The 22475-nt window shown below is 39.1% G+C and overlaps 1 protein-coding gene across 2 annotated transcripts in view; it reads left to right on the top strand.

Annotated features, from left to right (window-relative positions):
• FSIP1 (fibrous sheath interacting protein 1) overlaps positions 1-22475 on the top strand; it is a 240833-nt gene that overhangs the window by 67861 nt on the left and 150497 nt on the right. For both annotated transcript variants that reach the window (XM_055537343.1, XM_055537342.1), the window contains exon 10: positions 8482-8622. In XM_055537343.1, coding sequence (XP_055393318.1) covers positions 8482-8622 — 141 coding nt within the window. The remainder of the gene's footprint in view (positions 1-8481; positions 8623-22475) is intronic.

The following is a 22475-nucleotide window of genomic DNA, read 5'->3' as shown; positions in this document are numbered from 1 at the left end:
GTATGCAAAAAAAAAAAATCTTTTGAGCTTTTATTAAATCTCCTGTTGGCATTTCCTCATTTCTAACTAAAACCAGTATTGCACATTGAATTTCCAGGCTAGAAATGCTAGCATGGCAGATTACTTTATGGATATTATTTTTGGATTGGAATTCTTTTTGAATAATACACTGAAAAGTATCTCAGGATAAACCCTGCATATCTGTTCAGTTGATGAATGGCCTCCAATCTATTGCGGAACCACAAATATTCATAATGCATAGTCATGGTGTTTTTAAGCTTTCTGCAAACCATTAACTCATCAGTAATTTTTCTCCATGTTCCTTAAGAAAAAAATGTCTTTTAAGTGGAATATAAATTTCTATTTTCAACAATCAATTAAACAAATGTTAATCAAGTGCTCACTGCATGCAAGGAATTGTAGAGCATTTAAAGATGAGTCAGGCACATATAGAACTGTGGAGTGAGAAAGCCTTGTTTCAGGTTCTGGCTCTTCCACTTACTGCCTCTGAGGACTTGGGTGTTAATTAGAAGCACTTTAAACCTGTTTCTTCATCTGTAAAATAGTAATGATAATATTATTCCTGAGGGTTCTTTTAAAGTGTAGGTGAGTTACAAGTAAATATGTGTAAAGTACTTAGCAAAGTGTCTGACCCCAAACTCAGCCAAAGATGTTATTATTAATATAATAAGTAACTTAAGGAACTTATTGCCTTGTGAGAGGCACAGAATATATATAGATAACTGTGGTACAAGACATCATAGGTAAGAACAATAGAAGGCTATGAGCAAAGTGCTTTGCTGGTTCAGAGGAGAGAGGGAAAGCTCATCCATAAGGAATATCAAGAAAGTTCATTTCAAGTGACGGATAGGAGGAGGAAGAGAAACCAGTGAGTGAGGTAGAGGAGGTCAGAGTCCCTGGAGAAGGCCACCATCACATAGCATGAGGTTGAAAACTGGTGAAAATGGGTGAACTCATATAAAAAGTCCAGATTTCTATAGTTTCTTTTGAAAAATTAGAAAATCTGGCAACATTAGGCTTGAAGCCCTGATTGACAAAGTATAGGACTGAGCTGAGTAGCAACTGCTGCTTTCCATGAAGCACAAGTTCTCCAATTTGCTACACCATCCATCACGCCATATTGTGTTGCCTACAAAACATGGGCCTACTTCTTGCATTTAAGTAACTTGCCCACCCCCTGCCCAGGCCATCAAAACGTCTTTGAATGCCTGTTATTTTATGAGAGATGACGTGGTGGTGGAAGTTGAGTATCCAGATTAGTATGTGGCTTTACTTCTGACCTTAAAGCAGCTCGTAGGATACTAGAGGATAGGACATATAAACATAGACCAATTTGCGCAGTGGGCCGACTGTTCAGTGAAAGAAGTACCACAGTATGGGAACTTATCTTATGAGAAGTATGGAAAACATATGCTGGGGGAACACAGGGAAAGGAAAGTTTGATGAAGGAGTGGTATTTTAATAAGGAATGATATTTTAAAAATTCATTTGAAAGTTTTAAAATTTTGATCAAGAAAATAAGTTCCCAAACAAGTTGAAACACGCAGGGTTTCTGACTTACCTGACTGTGGCAACAGTAAGATGCTAAACTGGTAGGCACATAAGCCCAGGATGACTCAATAATTTGAGGGGCTCCAGAGAGTTGGAGAAGGCAATGGCACCCCACTCCAGTACTCTTGCCTGGAAAATCTCATGGACGGAGGAGCCTGGTGGACTGCAGTCCATGGGGTTGCGAAGAGTCGGACACGACTGAGCGACTTCACTTTCACTTTTCACTTTCCTGCATTGGAGAAGGAAATGGCAACCCACTCCAGTGTTCTTGCCTGGAGAGTCCCAGGGACGGAGGAGCCTGATGGGCTGCTGTCTATGGGGTCACACAGAGTTGGACACGACTGAAGTGACTTAGCAGCAGCAGAGAGGTGACTCTGAGATGAAGGAAGTATTGGTTGTTGTGAAAGGGGCAGATGAGGAATCTCTTCCTTATGAGTTTGCTGATTACAATGTTCTCATGTAGGTGCCCTTGCTGTTAGCTTCATGGAGATGTTTTAAAAGCAGCATTTGGCTTTCACATGTCTGATTTCTTTAGTGTAAAACAAAGCTTGTGGTCACTTTCAGAAGAAAGAATGGCTGCTGTTGCTGTAATGTGAGTAATATCATGTGGTTGCAGTTTTACATCTGCTTTTTATTTTCATTCATCATAGCAAAAGAGAACTAATTGAAGCAATTTTTTTCCTTAGGATCTGCGGTTTAACTGTGCATACCTTTTTGTATCCATCCCCTAACCTCCAACAAATCAGTTATTTCTTTCCACGTACTGTAAATCCCACCATAAAATTGAGTGATGTTCTATAATTTAGTTACTGTATTTCTTATTTGCAGCTGTGTTACATTCCAGCTTTCTCCAGAAATATCCAAGATATAGGCGTTATGTAAGCACTCAGTTTAAGTCCTTAGCAACTGGATTCAATAATAAATTCTATTCAGTTTGGCTCTTGTAAAGAAGTGTAATTTATTCATCTCCCATGCAATCAGTCTTATTAAATCTAGCATTCCAGTTCATCATTAGATTTTGTTTTCCTGGTTGGGAGAGAATGTTCAGAAATGGCTCTCATTGACATATGAGGAATTTCTTTGTTCTTAACTCAGCTAGTTTAATTGACTATAAAGGTTTTCCTCAACTCGATTTATTTTCTTGTTTTTAAACTGTTGATTCAGTTGTATATGATTTTGATAAGACCAACAAATACTAACAAACATTTGATTGAGGAAAATTGTAGCTGTATTTACCTCTTCTATTGCCAAGAAAATTTTGACCAGCATTTAACTGTTTTTTGATCTCTTTCTGTTTCAATGTTAGCTAACCTTGAGGAAATATAAAACATGGTTTGATGTGTAATCTTAAAAGATGTTTTATTATTGAGTCCAGGAATTTGCAGAGTTCCAATAATGGCCATGCTGTTCACTTGACCTCAAATTACTTAACATGCTGATCAAGGTCAGGAACTGAGGAGTTTTTTTATGTATGTTAGTCACAAGCACAGAAATCTTATTAACCATCTGTTCATTAAAAAGTAATATAGAAGTATGCCATGAGAGCATGGGTTTCTGGATTGAGGAATAAACAGGAAGTTAGTTCAGACATCCTTGCCTCTAACCCGGCAAACACGTGCATGTGCAAGCTTGGTCATTCAGACTCTTTGTGACCCCCACGGACCATAGTCTGCCAGGCTCCTTTTGGTCCCTCCTCCAGGGGATCTTCCCGACCCAGGGATCGAACCCGCGTCTCTTGTGTCTCCTGTATTGGCAGGCTGATTCTTTACCACTGCACCACGTGGCAAACATTCCCAATTAAATCTGTGGAATTCTTGCTACCTGTGTTTTACAGATTACTTTGAAGTTTATATTTATATTTCTTGGTTTTTCTATGCTAAGCCTCAAGATTTCTTTCATTTCATGGAAGTATTTCAAAATGATAAAAACAATCTGGCTAAAAGATTTTTTTCTTTAGTTTTAGTACTGCCAGGCAAAAGATCCATCTGATGACAGGAAATAGCAGTAGCCTGTGGAAAAGCATACCATTTGCTTGAAAACACAGGGCAAGATGGCTTTGTTTAGGCAGGTTTGTATTTTTCTGGCCCTTAACTCAATCAATGCCTTATTTTCATATCAGATAACTTATGAAGGTGTGAGTAATTTCCTCTGTATTTGGCTTTTAGAAATGGGTTTACTTAGCTTCAAAGACCCCTGTTGGCTCAGTCAACATCACAGATATTTTTCTAAGCATGAACTTACAATCCCTAGGCAATCAATTAGTCAAATCGGCAAATATCTTGACCTCATGATCTGTTCTATTCTTGTGGCTCCTTAGATGTTCTGTGCATATTATACAGAGCTTTTATGGAATTGAATTTTACTTGAACTGAATAAAGGCATTTCTGTATGACTCAAGAAATAGAGAAACAATATGCATGGTCAGAAAATCTGCTAAAAACTTTCACCCAGAGGAAATCAAGATCTTTCTGATGATCAGGAAAACAGACGGTACTGATTGGCACTTGGATGTGACAACAGAACCTCTCCTGGCACCACAGAGCTTCTTGAATATACCAGTATGCAGTCTTTGCCAGAACAGATGATTACCTTTTCTTGGCCTCTGCTTTCATCACATGCTGTCTTTCAAATATTTGTACTATATGGTTATGCTATCAGAGACAAAGACTGAGGGAAGATATTATATATCCTTGGCTTTAATTGTGGTGAATTGCAGACTCAGCTTTCAGAACTGGAAGAAACTTTCTCAGAAGAAGTTGAGACCAGGAAAGAAAAAGTGACTTGCAGAACTCGGCCAAAATCTAACCTTGAGACCAGTATCTTTTGATACAGAGAGTCACGTTGTCAAGGCAGAATGAAGATAGGCTTGGTAATGTTTTGTTTTCTTAAAAATAAAAAATAATTTTTATGCATATGAAATCACTATAGGTTTACTGTAGAAAATTCAGGAAATACAGAAGCATCTAAGAAAAACAAGGTAAAATCAAGATTTTTACCTTACCTTACCATTTACCATCAAGCTAAATTTCCTTCCAGTCTATTTCTCGACAAGTCTGTGCACATACACACGTGCATACACAGTTAGAGTTCTGGGCAAGGAACATAAATTGACCCAGGTTGGATTTTGAAGATAATGAAATGAAGGAACTATTTATAGATTTAAAGAAAGGAGCCAATAAGGGATGCTGGGATACTCAGGGACTAGCACCAGGGGTTAGGGAAAAGAAAAATTGTACTGGAACTTGGGGAGGCTAGAGTTGTGGTAGAAGAATCTGCCATCCAAAATTGTAATCATATTGGGTATGAGCAGAGGATTAACCAACTCCTCCCTCTTCAGCAAGACAATTTGAGCTGTTTCTGTGGCAATCTGATGAAAGTTGGAATGTCAACAATGATAGGAGGCAACTTTGCTTGTGCTAAAAATGACCTCTGGATTGGAAGAATTATAGAGACCTGAAGGGGAAGCCATAAATGCAGTGATTCTTGTGGCTGGGAATGTCCCTTGCCGAGACCCAGGTAATGTACCTGGGGAGTCATTTCAACAGATGAGGCTTCTATTGGATATGAAATATTTAAGCCAGGGTGTCTTCCTTGCCCCTCTACCTATGTTGTTATGATGTGGACTGCAGCAAAAACTCCCATTGGCCAGGGATACCTGACACTGTGTTTCCTGTCCTATAGCCTTATGAGTTGGGGCTTCCCAGGTGGCTCAGTGTAAAGAATCTGGCTGCCAATGCAGGAGACGCTGGAGATGTGGATTCAATTCCTGGGTTGGAAAGATGCCCTGGGGGAACAAATGGCAACCTACTCCAGTATTCTTGCCTGGAGAATCTCATGGACCGAGCAGCCTGGTGGGCTATAGTCCACAGGGTTGAAAACAGTTGGACATGACTAAGCAGCTGAGCACTCATGCACTCATCTTTCTGCATTGACTGGCTCCAAGTGTGGCTTCTGTTTGCTTTTGAACATGAACATTCAGTTGAATCTAAGAAAATCCCCTTAATGGGCATGTCAGGGATATATTGCTGCCCAAATCATAATGGCAAAGCAGGGAGTGGAAGGGGAGAATACCCCAAACTCTTTTTCTTGCTGCCCTCCAACCTTCTAACACTCCTTCTCAACATTGGCTAAACCTAACCACAAGACAGAGGTCAGGGAGAAAGAGTGAGTGTCCCAGCTTGCATCAAATATTCATTATAGTTTATCATTCTGGTCTTATTAGTAGGCATTTGGCTAAGTTCATGAAGCTGCTCTGAATATTCATGTTCAAAGTTTGAGTCATCATTTTCATTTCTCTTAGATGGAGACACAGGAGTGGAATTGTTGAGTCATAGGATTAGACAAGCATTTAATTTTTTAAGAAACTGTCAAGCAGTTCTTAAAATGTTTGTGTCATTATATACTGATACCAACAACGTGTGCGAGTTCGCTTGCTCCATACCTCTCCAATGTTTAATTTTAACAAACTTTTTCCTTTGTCCTGTTTTAGTGGCTATGTAATGACCTCATTGGGACTTTAATTTGCATTTCTCTGATGACTTAATGATGTTGAGGACTTTTTCATGGGCTTATTTGTCATTTATCTTTTTTTATGAAGTGTCTGTTCAAGTCATTTTAAAACTAGATTCTAATAAGTAATTATTCTTTTTTTTGTTGAATTGTGTGAATTCCTTGTATATACTGGATGCAAATCCTGTGTCATATTTATGTGTCATGTTTTTCTCTCAGCCTGTGGCTTGTCTATTTTCTTAGTGGTGGCTTTGGATAAGTAAAGTTTAAAAATATTGATGAAGTCTGCTTTACAATTTTTTTTCTGTTTTTCTTTTTTAGCCTATCCAATGATTTTTAGAAAATCACAGTTGTAGATTTTTAAAAATAATGTCCTTTAAAAGATATTTTTTCTATTTAAAAATGCAACCCAGTTTGTGTGTTTTTCAGGTCATTATAGACTGACTATGTGCACACCAAATCCATATGTTTAAATATAATCCCCTGATTGTATTTTGAGGGGAGGCCTTTGGGAGTAATTTGGTCATGGGATGGAGCCCCCATGAATAGGGTTAGTGTCCTTGTAAAAGAGACCCAAAGAGCTTCTGTGTCCCTTTTATTATGTGAGGACATAGCCAGAAGATGACCATTTAGGAAGTAGGAAGCAGGCCTTCTCTAGATATGAAATTTGCCAGCACCTTGATCTTAGACTTCCACACCTCCAGAACTGTCAGAAATATATGTCTGTTGTTTATAAGCCACCCTGTCTGTGGTATTCTATAATAGCAGCTCAAACAGATGGAGACATTGTGTATCTTAACTTAAAAGTGGGCCATAAAATGCTGGATGCGTAGAGCTGCAGGGAGACCTTGGTACCAGCTATTACAAACTCCTCCTTAACATTAGGTTTCCTTCTTAAAGATCTTGTCACTTGTAATTTACTCAATGGATGCTTCTAGAGCTACCAGAAGCGAGTCCCCTTTGGGGGAAATAAGATGTAAAAGGGTCACTTCTTGAAATTGAGATATTCTTTAATAGTCTCTTCGTTAGAGCTTTATGCAATATGAATTTCATTAAAACATTGGTGTGATCAGAGTTCTGAGAACCGAAATTACAGTCTATTGGCAGTGCTGATCAGCTTCAGGTTTGTGTTGGGTTCAGGGACCCAGGGTGGGACCAGTCACGATCCCTGTCTGGGCAGGGACAGTGTAGTGAGTGCAGTGAGGGAACATGTGGCATGAGTGGGAAAGAAATTGCCTTTACTGGGTGTGTCAGGAGATATTTTTTAGGGAAATATGTTTGTGCTGAGCTCAGAAAAGTAGGAGTCTCTATGAGGAGTTGGAAGGAAGAGGCATGGAGAGTGGAGAACTAGCAGTGGGCAATATCCCTGGAGTTTTGAGTCTGAGACCCAAGCAACAAGAGATGAGCCTAAAGAGCCATGAAGGAGTGAGGACTTTGTCCTTTAAGTCAGTAGTTCTCAAATTTTTGAGCAGTTGTTTCTTCAGGTGTCCCTAGTTCTTATCTATTGAGTCAGAGTCTGCAGGGTGGAGCCTGAGCCTTTGAATGTTTTCACGGGCTCTGGAGGTGACACCGAAGCACACTGGAGTCTGAAAACTACTAGTTCAAGTGAATGATGAGGAGGCAGTGAGCAAGAGAGAAAGGCCTTGAAGAAAAAGGCATTGAAAAAGGCATTGAAAGTGAAATGGTGACCAACTCTATTTAAGGAATGAGAATGTGGGTAGATTCTGCCTAAGGCAACTTAAAAAATGTCATTTTTGCTTGTTACCTCATGACAATACAGAGTAGGAAATCTGTGGCAGAAATGTAGGAAGTTTAGTTATAGGTACAAGACCAGCTTTCTGTCAAGAAGTATCCATTTTAATTATCTAGAAATAATACTAACTTTGGGAGAATATGGTTCTGTCAATTCAAATATTGCTGATGGTACTGAAGCCTAATGAGATACTTCCATTACATAATGTTTATTCTTTTCAAAGGACATCTTCAGCCTGTATTTGTTAGTTATTAAGATTTCTGCATGCATGTGATGTACTGTGATGACTTTGGGGCTGGATCTTAAAGTTATTATCATTTTGCAGATGATGAAATTAAAGCTCAGAGAGGTTCTTTGATTCCCCTAAGGCCATCTCAGTCAGGAACCAGGAAAAGCCAGAGTTCAAAACTCCTGACTTTGAGAAGCCCAATTCTCTTCTCACTGTTGCACAACCACCTCTTGTTTTATGTACAATTGGACCTTCCCCCCCAAATAGGAAGACATTAGAGAATTATTTCTAAGTATTATTTTGAAGAGAAGGAATATTGTATGAGAAGCAAAGCCAAACTTCAGGGCTCAGTTACTCTGGAAAAATGCGTAATGTTACGGTTTCAGCCTGTGTATGAATTTTTTTTTTTTTAAATTAGAAACCTGACCTTAATGGTGGTGATAGAAATACAGAAGTAACTCCAGGAGAAAAGGTTCTTCAAAACACCAAAGAACAACGGGATCAGCAGAATCGGTTGAGAGAGATAGATGAAAAGCTAAGAAAGATGAAGGAAAATGTGGTAAGTCTTTTTTTATTTAAAGTAACCATTTGATTGTATTAAAAGGTCCCAATTTCCTTTGACTAATTTATGACTGTTTTTATGTGTTACATTGGTCAGGAAAACATGGGGATTTGTCAGTAAAAATAAAAGCTAAAAGTGTAATTCATAGAACATAAAGTAGTATTATAATTAATTAATATGACAAAATATAAACCTGTGAAATATTATCTGAAGTAAGAATAATGATCCATATGCCTATATTCTGTGTCTTAAGAGACATAATTATTCTTTTTTTGTGTGGAAAAATTTGGTAGTTAATCTGTATAAGATCATCTTTACATATTGAGCTTAAAGCTCAAATACTCTCACTTTTGGTTCATAAAAATATATTATTAATCATTAATATTCAGTTCAGTTCAATCGCTCAGTCATGTCTGACTCTTTGTGACCCCATGGACTACAGCACACCAGGCTTCGCTGTCCATCACCAGCTCCCAGAGTTTACTCAAACTCATGTCTATTGAGTTGGTGATGCTATCCAACCATCTCATCCTCTGTCGTCCCCTTCTCCTGCCTTCAGTCTTTCCCAGCGTCAGGGTCTTTTCCAATGAGTCAGTTCTTCACATCAGGTGGCCAAAGTATTGGAGTTTCAGCTCCAGGATCAGTCCTTCCAATGAATATTCAGGACTGATCTCCTTTAGGATGGACTGGTTGGATCTCCTTGCAGTCCAAGGGACTCTCAAGAGTCTTTTCCAACATGACAGTTCAAAACCATCAATTCTTCGGTGCTCAACTTTCTTTATAGTCCAACTCTCATATCCATACATGACTACTGGAAAAACCATACTTTTGACTAGACGGACCTTTGTTGGCAAAGTAATGTCTCTGCTTTTGAATATGCTGTCTAGGTTTGTCATAACTTTCCTACCAAGGAGCAAGCGTCTTTTAATTTCGTGGCTGCAGTCACCATCTGCAGTAATTTTGGAGCCCCCCAAAATAAAGTCTGTCAGTGTTTCCTTTGTTTCCCCATCTATTTGCCGTGAAGTGATGGGACTGGATGCATGATCTTAGTTAATATTAATACTCATTAATATTAATACGTCCTAAATCCATCTTGAGCCTATTTCATGTTTTAATTGCTTGCCACTTAAAGATGCATTTTTGCTGATGAGAGAAAACTCTTAAATCAACTTAATTTTAAGACTGTTAGAAATGCTGTGTAATACTGTGATTTTTCCAGCTACCCATTGGATGTTTCTGAATTTTGGCTGCATGTTTAATTTTGGTTTTTAACCTAAAATGAATCATGGCAAGGCTGAACTTATGAGTCTACCTACATCGTCTCCCAGGGCTGGTCAATCATAATCGTCAGCAGTATTTACTTTCTGTTCCCTACTAAATCCTACTATCTTGAGTGAACGTCAGGCCTCTTTAAGTGTTAACCAGTACTTCTATTTGTGGCTCTGTCTTACCACTGTTCCTTTTGAGTTTTTGAAAATCTTTTCTTTTTTGTCCCTACTTGTATCATCCTTCTCTCAGCATCCTTACCTCCTGTCTAACCTCTTACAATCTTGTCACTTTCTTCTCTCGTATTCCGTTTCATAAGCTGTTCCGTGAGAGTAAGTATCAGGTAAGTGACTTTGATTAGATTCTGATCTCCTCAGAGCTCTTCAAGACTGTCCACCAATACTGACCAAGGTTCTTCACCGCTCACGGTCATGTCCAGCTGAACCGCTCTTGCTATTTGCCGCCATGGACAGCAGCAGTGGCTCAGACTTAAAGGGTATCTCGGTCTACTAATAGGAGTCAGGAGAAGGCAGTGGCCCCCGCTCCAGTGCTCCTGCCTGGAAAGTCCCATGGACGGAGGAGCCTGGTGGGCTGCAGTCCATGGGGTCGCTAAGAGTCGGACACGACTGAGCGACTTCACTTTCATTTTTCATTTTCAAGCATTGGAGAAGGAAATGGCAACCCACTCCAGTGTTCTTGCCTGGAGAATCCCAGGGATGGGGGAGCCTGGTGGGCTGCCGTCTATGGGGTCGCACAGAGTCGGACATGACTGAAGTAACTTAGCAGCAGCAGCCTTAGCAGTATAGGTTAGCAGTATAGTGTTGCTTCTGTTTTACACATCAAAGAAGAGGTAAGCAAAATGGATCACACTTGGATAGTAGAGTGACAAAGATAAGGAAGCTATTAAAACCAGGTCATATTAGGATTGTTGAAGAAGCTGGGTGTATTTATTTAGCCTGGTGAAGGAAAGATATGCATACATGTGTGTGTGTATTCATGTATGTATGTATTCATGTGTGTGTGTTGTGGGAAGGAAGGGAGGAATGGTTTGGTAGAAAAATCACACATGATAACTTCCTAAAGAGATTTGAAGGACTGACATTAGAAGTATTAGTTTTCTTCTTTGTAGTGTAGGAAAAAGAAAACACGGTGGTTGGGAAGCCATAATGCCACAGATTCCTGGTAAATACTAGGGAAGAAAGTCAGAGTGATCTCAGTGGGAGTGGTCTATCTGGGGCAAGGTTTTCAAATTAGGCTTGAGTAACACTTGCTGGGTAGCTGTACAGAGGGTTTAGTATTAAGTCCCACTCCTGGGCATATGGGGCTTCCCTGGTGGCTCAGACAGTAAAGAACTCCCCTGCAATGAGGGAGACCTGGGTTTGACCCCCAGGTTGGTAAGATCCCCTGGAGGAGGAGGGCATGGAAGCCCACTCCAGTATTCTTGCCTGGAGAATCCCCATGGACAGAGGAGCCTGGTGGGCTACAATCCATGGAGTTGCAAAGAGTCAGACCAACTGAGCACAGCATCTGGATATATATTTAAAAGATGAAAAGATGAAAGCTGTAATTTGAAAAGATACATGCATTTCACTTGGAAACAACCTAAATGGCCCTTGACAGATGAATGGATAAAGGAGATGAGGTTCACTGGAATATTACTCATCCACTTTTGACTGTGTGGATCACAATAAACTGTGGAAAATTCTGAAAGAGATGGGAATATCAGACCACCTGATCTGCCTCTTGAGAAATTTGTTTGCAGGTCAGGAAGCAACAGTTGGAACTGGACATGGAACAACAGACTGGTTCCAAATAGGAAAAGGAGTTCGTCAAGGCTGTATATTGTCACCCTGTTTATTTAACTTATATGCAGAGTACATCATGAGAAATGCTGGACTGGAAGAAACACAAATTGGAATCAAGATTGCCGGGAGAAATCTCAATAACCTCAGATATGCAGATGACACCACCCTTATGGCAGAAAGTGAAGAGGAACTCAAAAGCCTCTTGATGAAAGTGAAAGAGGAGAGTGAAAAAGTTGGCTTAAAGCTCAACGTTCAGAAAACGAAGATTATAGCATACGGTCCCACCACTTCATGGGAAATAGATGGGAAAACAGTGGAAACAGTGTCAGACTTTATTTTTCTGGGCTCCAAAATCACTGCAGATGGTGACTGCAGCCATGAAATTAAAAGACGCTTACTCCTTGGAAGGAAAGTTATGACCAACCTAAATAGCATATTCAAAAGCAGAGACATTACTTTGCCAACAAAGGTTCGTCTAGTCAAGGCTATGGTTTTTCCTGTGGTCGTGTACGGATGTGAGAGTTGGACTGTGAAGAAGGCTGAGCACCGAAGAATTGATGCTTTTGAACTGTGGTGTTGGAGAAGACTCTTGAGAGTCCCTTGGACTGCAAGGAGATCCAACCAGTCCATTCTGAAGGAGATCAGCCCTGGGATTTCTTTGGAAGGAATGATGCTAAAGCTGAAACTCCAGTACTTTGGCCACCTCATGCGAAGAGTTGACTCATTGGGAAAGACTCTGATGCTGGGAGGGATTGGGGGCAGGAGGAGAAGGGGACGACAGAGGATGAGATGGCTGGATGGCATCACTGACTCGATGGATGTGAGTCTGAGTGAACTCCGGGAGTTGGTGATGGACAGGGAGTCCTGGCGTGCTGCGATTCATGGGGTTGCAAAGAGTCGGACACGACTGATCTGATCTGATCTGATGAGACCACAACTAAAATTAAAAAAAAAATAAACATGGGACTTCCTTGGCAGTCTAGTGGTTGGGACTTCACCTTCCAATGCAGGGGGTACAGGTTCAGACCCTGGTTGGGGAGCTAAGCTCCCATATGCCTCAAGGCCAAAAAGCCAAAGCATGGAACAGAAGCAATATTGTAACACATTCAATAAAAACTTTAAAAATAAATAAAGGAACAAATATATATATGTATACACACACACACACACACACACACCATGGATAGCAGCTGGCCTCCCTTTGCCTTCTTCAACCTGGTTTCAATAAGTTATCTTTACTGTAAAAGAATCCTATACTGCCATCAAAAGAATGAGGTAGATCTATATATCTTGGAAAGATGTCTATGATACCATATGAAGGAAAAAGAGCCTGTTGCATAAGACAATGATGAGTATTATTCCATTTTTATAAACAAACAAAGCCATGGAAAAATCCTAGGATGATATATATCAAATGCTTAAGAGTATTTTTTTTCTTTTAGTGTGGATGGGATAGATGGGGAGGTAAAAAAGGAAATTCACTTTCTATAGCATAAGCTATTGAAAGGGAAAAGTTTGTTGGGTTTCTGAGTGATTTTTATATTATTTCTCATACTTTTATATTCTAACTTATATGCTTATTGCAATTGTAAACAGAATAAATGTTTAAAAATATGGAACACATTGATGCATATGAAAGATTGCTACTTACTGTCCCTCAATAGGTGGTATTTATACATTTAGAAAAATAGAATGGGTCATCACAAGTAATAATGTTCAGCTTCACTAGTGATTAAAGTTCATATTTCAGCAACCATTAGGCACTATCTACATTTATCAGACCAGAAAAAACAATGGTAAATGGATATGATCATGTTACTATAGAGAGGTGTGGAGGTGGGTACAGTAATATTTGAATGTCATTGGTGTGAACGTCACTGCTGAACGTCATCGCTCAGTTACTCAGTTGTGTCTGATTCTTTGGCACCCCATGATTGTAGCCCACCAGTTTCCTCTGTCCGTGGAATTTTCCAGGCAAGAGTACTGCAGTGGGTTGCCATTTCCTACTCGAGGGGATTTTCCCTGCCCAGGGATTGAACCCACATCTCTTGTCTCTTATGTCTCCTGCATTGGCAGGCAGATTTTTTTTTTACCAATAGTGCCATCTGGGAAGCCCTTGAACTTCATAAGTAGTTTTTTAAATTGGTTGCTTTTGCTTTTGGAAAGCAATTGTTCAATTGTTGTAGCAACAACTATTATACTTTTTATATTTTTGACCTACATAATTCTAAAGAATGTTTTAGAAATATTTCTGAAGAAATAACACCCAAACCAAACCAAACAAGAAATAACTTAAATGCTCTCAAATATAATGTTAAAGCATTTATACAACCTTAACCCATTTAATACTATCATGGGACTAATAAAATAACAAGTATGTGGATTTTGTCAGTAAAGGACTTTTGATTGGAAATGAGTGGTATAAAACATAAAAATTCTAGGGACTTCCCTGATGGTCCAGAGGTTAAGACTGCGCTTCCAATGTGCAGAGTTTTAGTTCCTTAATCAAGAAACTAAGATCCCACATGCTGCATAGCACAGTCAAAAATTAAATAAATAAATAGAGAGAATGAAATTAATAAAAAAAAGTTCTAGATGGATTCTAAGTATCAGCTATAACTATGTAATGTAGATATGTATATATACTGACAGTTGTCTGAAGGGAAATACATGTGTTAATAGCTTAGCTTTATTTTTCCACTTTGTATTAAAATTTCTTTACTCCTAAAGAAAGAGTCATAATTGAGGCAATTTCTAATTTTCTTGTTTTATTTATATACATTTTAATCCTTTAATGTAATGATGAACTTTTTGGGTAATTTAAAGAAATAATTCATGTTTGGTCTTATTTTTCTGAGGTATCAAGTGTTCCATTGTGATAATAAAACCAAGAGGATGTTTTAAAAAATAAAGAACATCTTTAATTTCTAGGATAAGATAAAAATTCCTTTAATGAAGTTGCATAATAATTCTAGCTTTCACAAAAGAATTCAATTTTAGTTTTTGCATTTTCTAAGAAAGAGTAGTCAGTATAATCTATCTCATTTACTCCTTTAATGATAAAATTTTCTCAAAGATGTTTTGTTACTATTGTCAGGAACTGCTTTCCATGGTTCCATTCATTCTAAATACACTGACCATACTTTTTACGTCTTTATTGTGTCTCTTTTCGAATCTCAGTTTGAACTTAATTCATTTTTTTCATCATTTGGAAGTCTCTACTATTTCTTTCTACATTCTTTTGCTTTTTGGTTTCCTGGAAACCACTGAGCCTGACCTTGTCTGGTGAACTGCATTGTCATGATTGCATCAAAATGTTTAGTACTTGAAGTCTTGTTGCTGAGCATTGAAGATAAGAATGCAGTTCACAAAGGGTGATAAATCCTTGTGTTCTGATTCTTATTTCGATATGCTCTTGCCACTTAACCTAGTACAAGAATACACAGACCCCAATCAGAAGACTGGAGGGTTTCTTCTGCTCAGTGAATGGATGGAGGGTCTACCTTCAATTGCTATAAACATGCCATAGAATCGGAATTATAGAATGTGAGAGCTGAAGGGGCCTTAGAGGTCACGTGGGCCAGTTCCATGGATCAGAAACCAATACCTTGAACAGCTAAAGGATTTTTCAAAGACTCACAATTAGTTATTGATAGACTTGGGCCAATCCCCAATTCTTTTGACACTTAAACCTGTGGACATTTCATTAAACCCAACCTCTCTAGGTCACTCCTGTATAGTTCAGTCAATTTTCAGCTAAGGTCTGGGGCTACTCACAAATGTGGGCTTTATTCTTAAACTGTTAAGCAGTCATTGTTTATACATCTTTTCTGAGTTCAACAGAACTCCAAACAAACCTAACATGTTTGTGGTTAAACTAGAAGACTACCTAGTAAGCTTAATGTATAGTATTTATACATTAACTAATTAAGGCCTGAGTTGGAAAAGTAATTACATTCTTTTCTTTGGTGTCATTGTTCAGAACTGTAGGGTTCATTTAATCTTTATATTTTCATTTTAATGGCTTTTAGGAAGATGGATAAAATAACATCGACACATTAAAATTGGTATTTTTTTATAGCGTATGTAACCTTTGTTTTTCTTCTGTAGGTGATGGCAGGTATGTGCAATGATGATGCAAAATATTTAGTTGAGAAATTTTGAGAGTGAGATTTACACATTGATAGTTAAATCTTAAAAATTTTCTTCTCTTAATCATAGGCCAAGAAACACATTTTGAGACAAGTGGAACATAAAAAGTTTGTTCTCATAATCATAGACAGAGAAACATATTTTGAAACAAATAAGTAGAACATAAAATTTTTGCACATATATTTGTGTGTGTGCATGAACATATATATATATATATATATAACAATGCAGAAATTTGACAAAACTTCTTGCAACTGAATAGTATCATCTAATGGTTGAGAAACAGCATGTACCAATTATAGGTACATGGCTGATATTCAGAAATTATTGTGGAGTGAATAAATGAGCCAGTAACCTTTGAAAAGATATTGGTTACATGTGATATTTGAGTATAGTGTAGGATGAATTGAAAACAGTTAGTGGTAGTGCTTTGGAAATAGAATGTTAAGGATAATTAGATGTTTTTTCATTGACTTACTTTGTTTCAGTTATCATTTTTAATCCATTTATAAAATACATTAGTAATTTCAGTTTTAAATCCATTTTGGAACAAGAAGACTTGTAAATATATCTTGTATTCTATTTATATAACAAAAGTATTTTTATAAGTATGAAGGATATTTTCTTCTGGTTTTTGACTGTTCACATGTATTATGATAATGCGGACTTGATATTATTATTGGGTGTGGTATGGTGCCTTTTTTGAATGATAATGTGTTGTATCTTGAAAGTCATTTTCAAAATGAAAATTTTGATGGCAGCTTTGTTTCATAATACTGAAAAACTTTGTTTTTCCTTAAAGCTTTGCTATTGAGAGAGGCTCTAGGAATAGATAATAAAGCTAGTTAGATTTTAGCATAACACATTTTGCTTTCTGAATTGATTTTCAGAATTCATTGGTTGAGGCCATGTGTCATGGATGGGACCAATGCATGGACATACTTCAAGGAATAAGCAAACAATAACACATTGAAGGATATAATTAAATATAATTATATAAAGTACATGAAGAAGGCAATGGCAACCCACTCCAGTACTCTTGCTTGGAGAATCCCATGCACAGAGGAGCATGACAGGCTACAGTCCATGGGATTGCAAGAGTTGGACATGATTTAGCAACTAAAGAGAGAGCTATAAAGTAAAATAAATATTATTAAAATTGTAATGTATACTCACAAAATACATTTAACCAGTATCAGATCAGATCAGATCAGTCACTTAGTCGTGTCCGACTCTTTGCGACCCCATGAATCGCAGCACGCCAGGCCTCCCTGTCCATCACCAACTCCCGGAGTTCACTCAGACTCACGTCCATCGAGTCAGTGATACCATCCAGCCATCTCATCCTATGTCGTCCCCATCTCCTCTTGCCCCCAATCCCTCCCAGCATCAGAGTCTTTTGCAATGAGTCAACTCTTCACAGAGGTGGCCAAAGTACTGGAGTTTCAGCTTTAGCATCATTCCTTCCAAAGAAATCCCAGGGCTGATCTCCTTCAGAATGGACTGGTTGGATCTCCTTGCAGTCCAAGGGACTCTCAAGAGTCTTCTCCAACACCACAGTTCAAAAGCATCAATTCTTCAGCTCTCAGCCTTCTTCACAGCCCAACTCTCACATCCATACACGACCACAGGAAAAACCATAGCCTTGACTAGACGGACCTTTGTTGGCAAAGTAATGTCTCTGCTTTTGAATATGCTATCTAGGTTGGTCATAACTTTCCTTCCAAGGAGTAAGCGTCTTTTAATTTCATGGCTGCAGTCACCATCTGCAGTGATTTTGGAGCCCAGAAAAATAAAGTCTGACACTGTTTCCACTGTTTCCCCATCTGTTTCCCATGAAGTGATGGGACCGGATGCCATGATCTTCGTTAACCAGTATAGCATTTGTCAATATAAAATTAGAATGCATAGATAAAAATTATGAAAATTTTATACATTAAAACTAAGTCTATTACTTGAATGTTAACTTGGAGTAGGAATACTGTTTATTTTTCAACACCTAAGGTCATTTTTAGTATCATTCTTTTAGTATATTAAATTCTAAGTGAATGATTGAATGATTCTTTCCTAATGAAAATGTTATTAGTATTCATTGTTGTTGTTGTTTAGCTGCTAAGTTGTGTTCAACTCTTTGTGACCCCATGGACTGTAGCCTGCCAGGCTCCTCTGTCCATGGGATTTTCCAGGGAAGGATACTGGAGTAGGTTGCCATTTCCTTCTCCAGGGGATCTTCCTGACCTAGGGATCAAATCCTCATCTCTTGGGTCTCCTGCATTCGCAGGCCGATTCTTTACCATTGAATCAGCAGGGTAGCCCCTATTAGCATTCACAGATAGTCTTTAGTCCTTTTATTATTTCTTCAACTAGCTACAGCTGGTACAGTTTTTCACTTGACCTTCAGATCCTAGCTCTGCTTCTGGTTACCATCTCAGACTCCCTCTGGCCAAAGCAGGGATTATCTAAAGCAGTGATCTCAGTGTAGATGGTCAGAGAACTATTTGCTTCTGGTGGGATAAGGAAATGTGACCAAAACATAAATCTGTATACTTTTTTTACTTCATCAAGAAAAGCTTGCTTAGTGACATGGCTGATTGAAATTCTGGCATATCTCTTTCTCCCCAGCAGGACGTTAACAATGAGTTTGAGGCCTGGCATTGCTAGTAGGCCATTCTCGGAGGAACACTGACTGCAGGTCCATTCTTGACCTCTTCTGGTGAGGCCAGAGGCACCCATGTGAGGTTGGGGACAGAACCATGTTCATTCTGTGCAGCTGGGGCTAGAGCAGAACCAGTTGGGCCATGTGGAAGACAGCCATGGAAGGACGCTGAAAAAGCTGAAGCAAAGTGAGAAATACTGACTGGAATCATATAAAGTTTTAACCTTAGAAACAGGGGAAAACAATAGCCTTGCAGTCAGTCAGTCCCTGTGCCAGGTCTCCAAGTAGGTGGATTTGACTTCTAGTTATAGGGCAGACTAGAGTTCAGAGAACATCCGCTCAGTAGGGAAAACCTAAGTATGCTGGATAAGATGTGTTGTTTGAAAAGTAAATTTAAAAGCATTGCTGAGCTGGCAGAAACATAAGGAACTGTCTTGGAGGACAGAGATGAAAGGGCGGTATGAATCAGCAGGGGGAAGTAGCCACTGGAGCCCACTTTTGTCCTTGAGGTCTCTAATGATCTCCAATGGCCCAAAGCCTGCGTTTTAGCAGACCATGTGTAGGGGGCTCAGGACATAGAGCCTGAGGCTGAGGAACTGGCAACCTTATGATTAAAACCTCGTGAAGGAGGAAAAACTTGCTCTGGAGGGGGAGTGGTAGAGACCTTGCCTTCTCATGTATGTATGTGTATGTGTGTGTGTATGTATGTATCTGCCCTTCTCTATCTATCTATCTATCTATATCTCTGCTTTGGTTGTGGGTGGAATGGAAAAAAAGTCTTCCATGAGAGTTTCCAACTACTAGCTTGCATGAAGGTAGGTTTTGGGTTTGAGTTCACACTACTTGTAGGGCCTGAGAAAGCCCAAGTTGAATGTTCAATTGAAAGTGGTCTTAGGTTGGCAGTACTCCTGAGTCCTGATAGAAGGAAAAGGAAATCTCATCTAGAAGAATACAATTTAAATTCTTGCCGAATTCCCATGAATTCACAATAAAGACCCCCTTCTCCCCTCAAAAAACCATAAGGAAATAAGCCACCATAAGCATGAATTAATAGAAAAAACATACTGAAGAATCAGTTCCACATAAACTGCAGTTTGGAATAGTCTATTTCAGAGTGTAAAATAAGTCTGCTTAATATATTTAAAGAAATCAAAGAGACTTTTGAGAGTATGTATGGCAAAGGAAGATTTGAAATGGAACCAATGAGAACTCATAGAAATGAAAATATAGTGAAAGTGGAAATTCTTGGAATGAGACCTTCCTTGATCTATTCTCAGAATCCTGGCACTTACACTTATTTTCCCCCTCATTTTTCTGTAACTTCTCTAAAGTTTTGCATCATCCCTCTACTGAGAACACCACCAGTGTTTTTCAACCAGCCAAAGAAAAGTTATCATGTAACTTTTCTAGAACAGTACATCAGTCTTTGAAATCTAGGGCAGAAGAAAGAAAAAGGTATAATTACACACAACCTACATTTGTAAGAATCAGTTCAGTTCAGTTCAGTTGCTCAGTTGTGTCCGACTCTTTGCGACCCCATGAATCGCAGCACGCCAGGCCTCCCTGTCCATCACCAACTCCCGGAGTTCACTCAGACTCACGTCCATCGAGTTGGTGATGCCATCTAGCCATCTCATCCTCTGTCGTCCCCCTTTATCCTGCCCCTAATCCCTCCCAGCATCAGAGTCTTTTGCAATGAGTCAACTCTTCACATGAGGTGGCCAAAGTACTGGAATTTCAGCTTTAGCATCATTCCTTCCAGAGAACGCCCAGGACTGATCTCCTTCAGAATGGACTGGTTGGATCTCCTTGCAGTCCAAGGGACTCTCAAGAGTCTTCTCCAACACCACAGTTCAAAAGCATCAATTCTTCGGCGCTCAGCTTTCTTCATAGTCCAACTCTCACCTCCATACATGACTACTGGAAAAACCATAGCCTTGACTAGACAGACCTTTGTTGACAAAGTAATGTCTCTGCTTTTCAATATACCATCTAGGTTGGTCATAACTTTCCTTCCAAGGAGTAAGCGTCTTTTAATTTCATGGCTGCAGTTACCATCTGCAGTGATTTTGGAGCCCGCCAAAATAAAGTCTGACACTGTTTCTACTGTTTCCCCATCTATTTGCCATGAAGTGATGGGACCAGATGCCATGATCTTCGTTTTCTGAATGTTGAGCTTTAAGCCAACTTTTCACTCTCCTCTTTCACTTTGATCAAGAGGCTTTTTAGTTCCTCTTCACTTTCTGCCATAAGGGTGGTGTCATCTGCATATCTGAGGTTATTGATATTTCTCCTGGCAATCTTGATTCCAGCTTGTGTTTCTTCCAGTCCAGAGTTTCTCATGATGTACTCTGCATATAAGTTAAATAAACAGGGTGACAATATACAGCCTTGACGAACTCCTTTTCCTATTTGGAACCAGTCTGTTGTTCCATGTCCAGTTCTAACTGTTGCTTCCTGACCTGCATACAAATTTCTGAGGAGGCAGATCAGGTGGTCTGGTATTCCCATCTCTTGAAGAATTTTCCACAGTTTTATTGTGATCCACACAGTCAAAGGCTTTGGCATAGTCAATAAAGCAGAAATAGATGTTTTTCTGGAACTCTCTTGCTTTTTCCATGATCCAGCGGATGTTGGCAATTTGATCTCTGGTTCCTCTGCCTTTTCTAAAACCAGCTTGAACATCTGGAAGTTCATGTATTGCTGAAGCCTGGCTTGCAGAATTTTGAGCATTACTTTACTAGCGTGTGAGATGAGTGCAACTGTGCCGTAGTTTGAGCATTCTTTGGCATTGCCTTTCTTTGGGATTGGAATGAAAACTGACCTTTCCAGTCCTTTGGCCACTGCTGAGATTTCCAAATTTTCTGGCATATTGAGTGCAGCACTTTCACAGCATCATCTTTCATGATTTGAAAGAGCTCTACTGGAATTCCATCACCTCCACTAGCTTTGTTTGTAGTGATGCTTTCTAAGGCCCACTGGACTTCACATTCCAGGATGTCTGGCTCTAGGTCAGTGATCACACCATCATGATTATCTGGGTCGTGAAGATCTTTTTTGTACAGTTCTTCTGTGTATTCTTGCCATCTCTTCTTAATATCTTCTGCTTCCGTTAGGTCCATACCATTTCTGTCCTTTATCGAGCCCATCTTTGCATGAAATGTTCCTTTGGTATCTCTGATTTTCTTGAAGAGATCCCTAGTCTTTCCCATTCTGTTGTTTTCCTCTATTTCTTTGCATTGATCGCTGAAGAAGGCTTTCTTATCTCTTCTTGCTATTCTTTGGAACTGTGCATTCAGATGCTTATATCTTTCCTTTTCTCCTTTGCTTTTCATTTCTCTTCTTTTCACAGATATTTGTAAGGCTTCCTCAGACAGCCACTTTGCTTTTTTGCATTTCTTTTCCACGGGGATGGTCTTGATCCCTGTCTCCTGTACAATGTCACGAATCTCCGTCCATAGTTCATCAGGCACTCTATCAGATTTAGTCCCTTAAATCTATTTCTCACTTCCACTGTATAATCGTAAGGGATTTGATTTAGGTCATACCTGAATGGTCTAGTGGTTTTCCCTACTTTCTTCAATTTCAGTCTGAATTTGGCAATAAGGAGTTCATGATCTGAGCCACAGTCAACTCCTGGTTTTGTTTTTGCTGACTGTATAGAGCTTCTCCATCTTTGGCTGCAAAGAATATAATCAGTCTGATTTTGGTGTTGACCATCTGGTGATGTCCATGTGTAGAGTCTTCTCTTGTGTTGTTGGAAGAGGGTGTTTGTTATGACCAGTGCGTTCTCTTGGCAAAACTCTATTAGCCTTTGCCTTGCTTCATTCTGTATTCCAAGGCCAAATTCGCCTGTTACTCCAGGTTTTTCTTAACTTCCTACTTCTGCATTCCAGTCCCCTATAATGAAAAGGACATCTTTTTTGGGTGTTAGTTCCAAAAGGTCTTGTAGGTCTTCATAGAACCGTTCC

This window comes from Bubalus kerabau, chromosome 10, assembly GCF_029407905.1.
Source record: "Bubalus kerabau isolate K-KA32 ecotype Philippines breed swamp buffalo chromosome 10, PCC_UOA_SB_1v2, whole genome shotgun sequence".
Taxonomy (NCBI): domain Eukaryota; kingdom Metazoa; phylum Chordata; class Mammalia; order Artiodactyla; family Bovidae; genus Bubalus; species Bubalus kerabau.
Note: the sequence above shows the minus strand (reverse complement) of the source record. Positions and strands in the feature narration are given on the sequence as shown.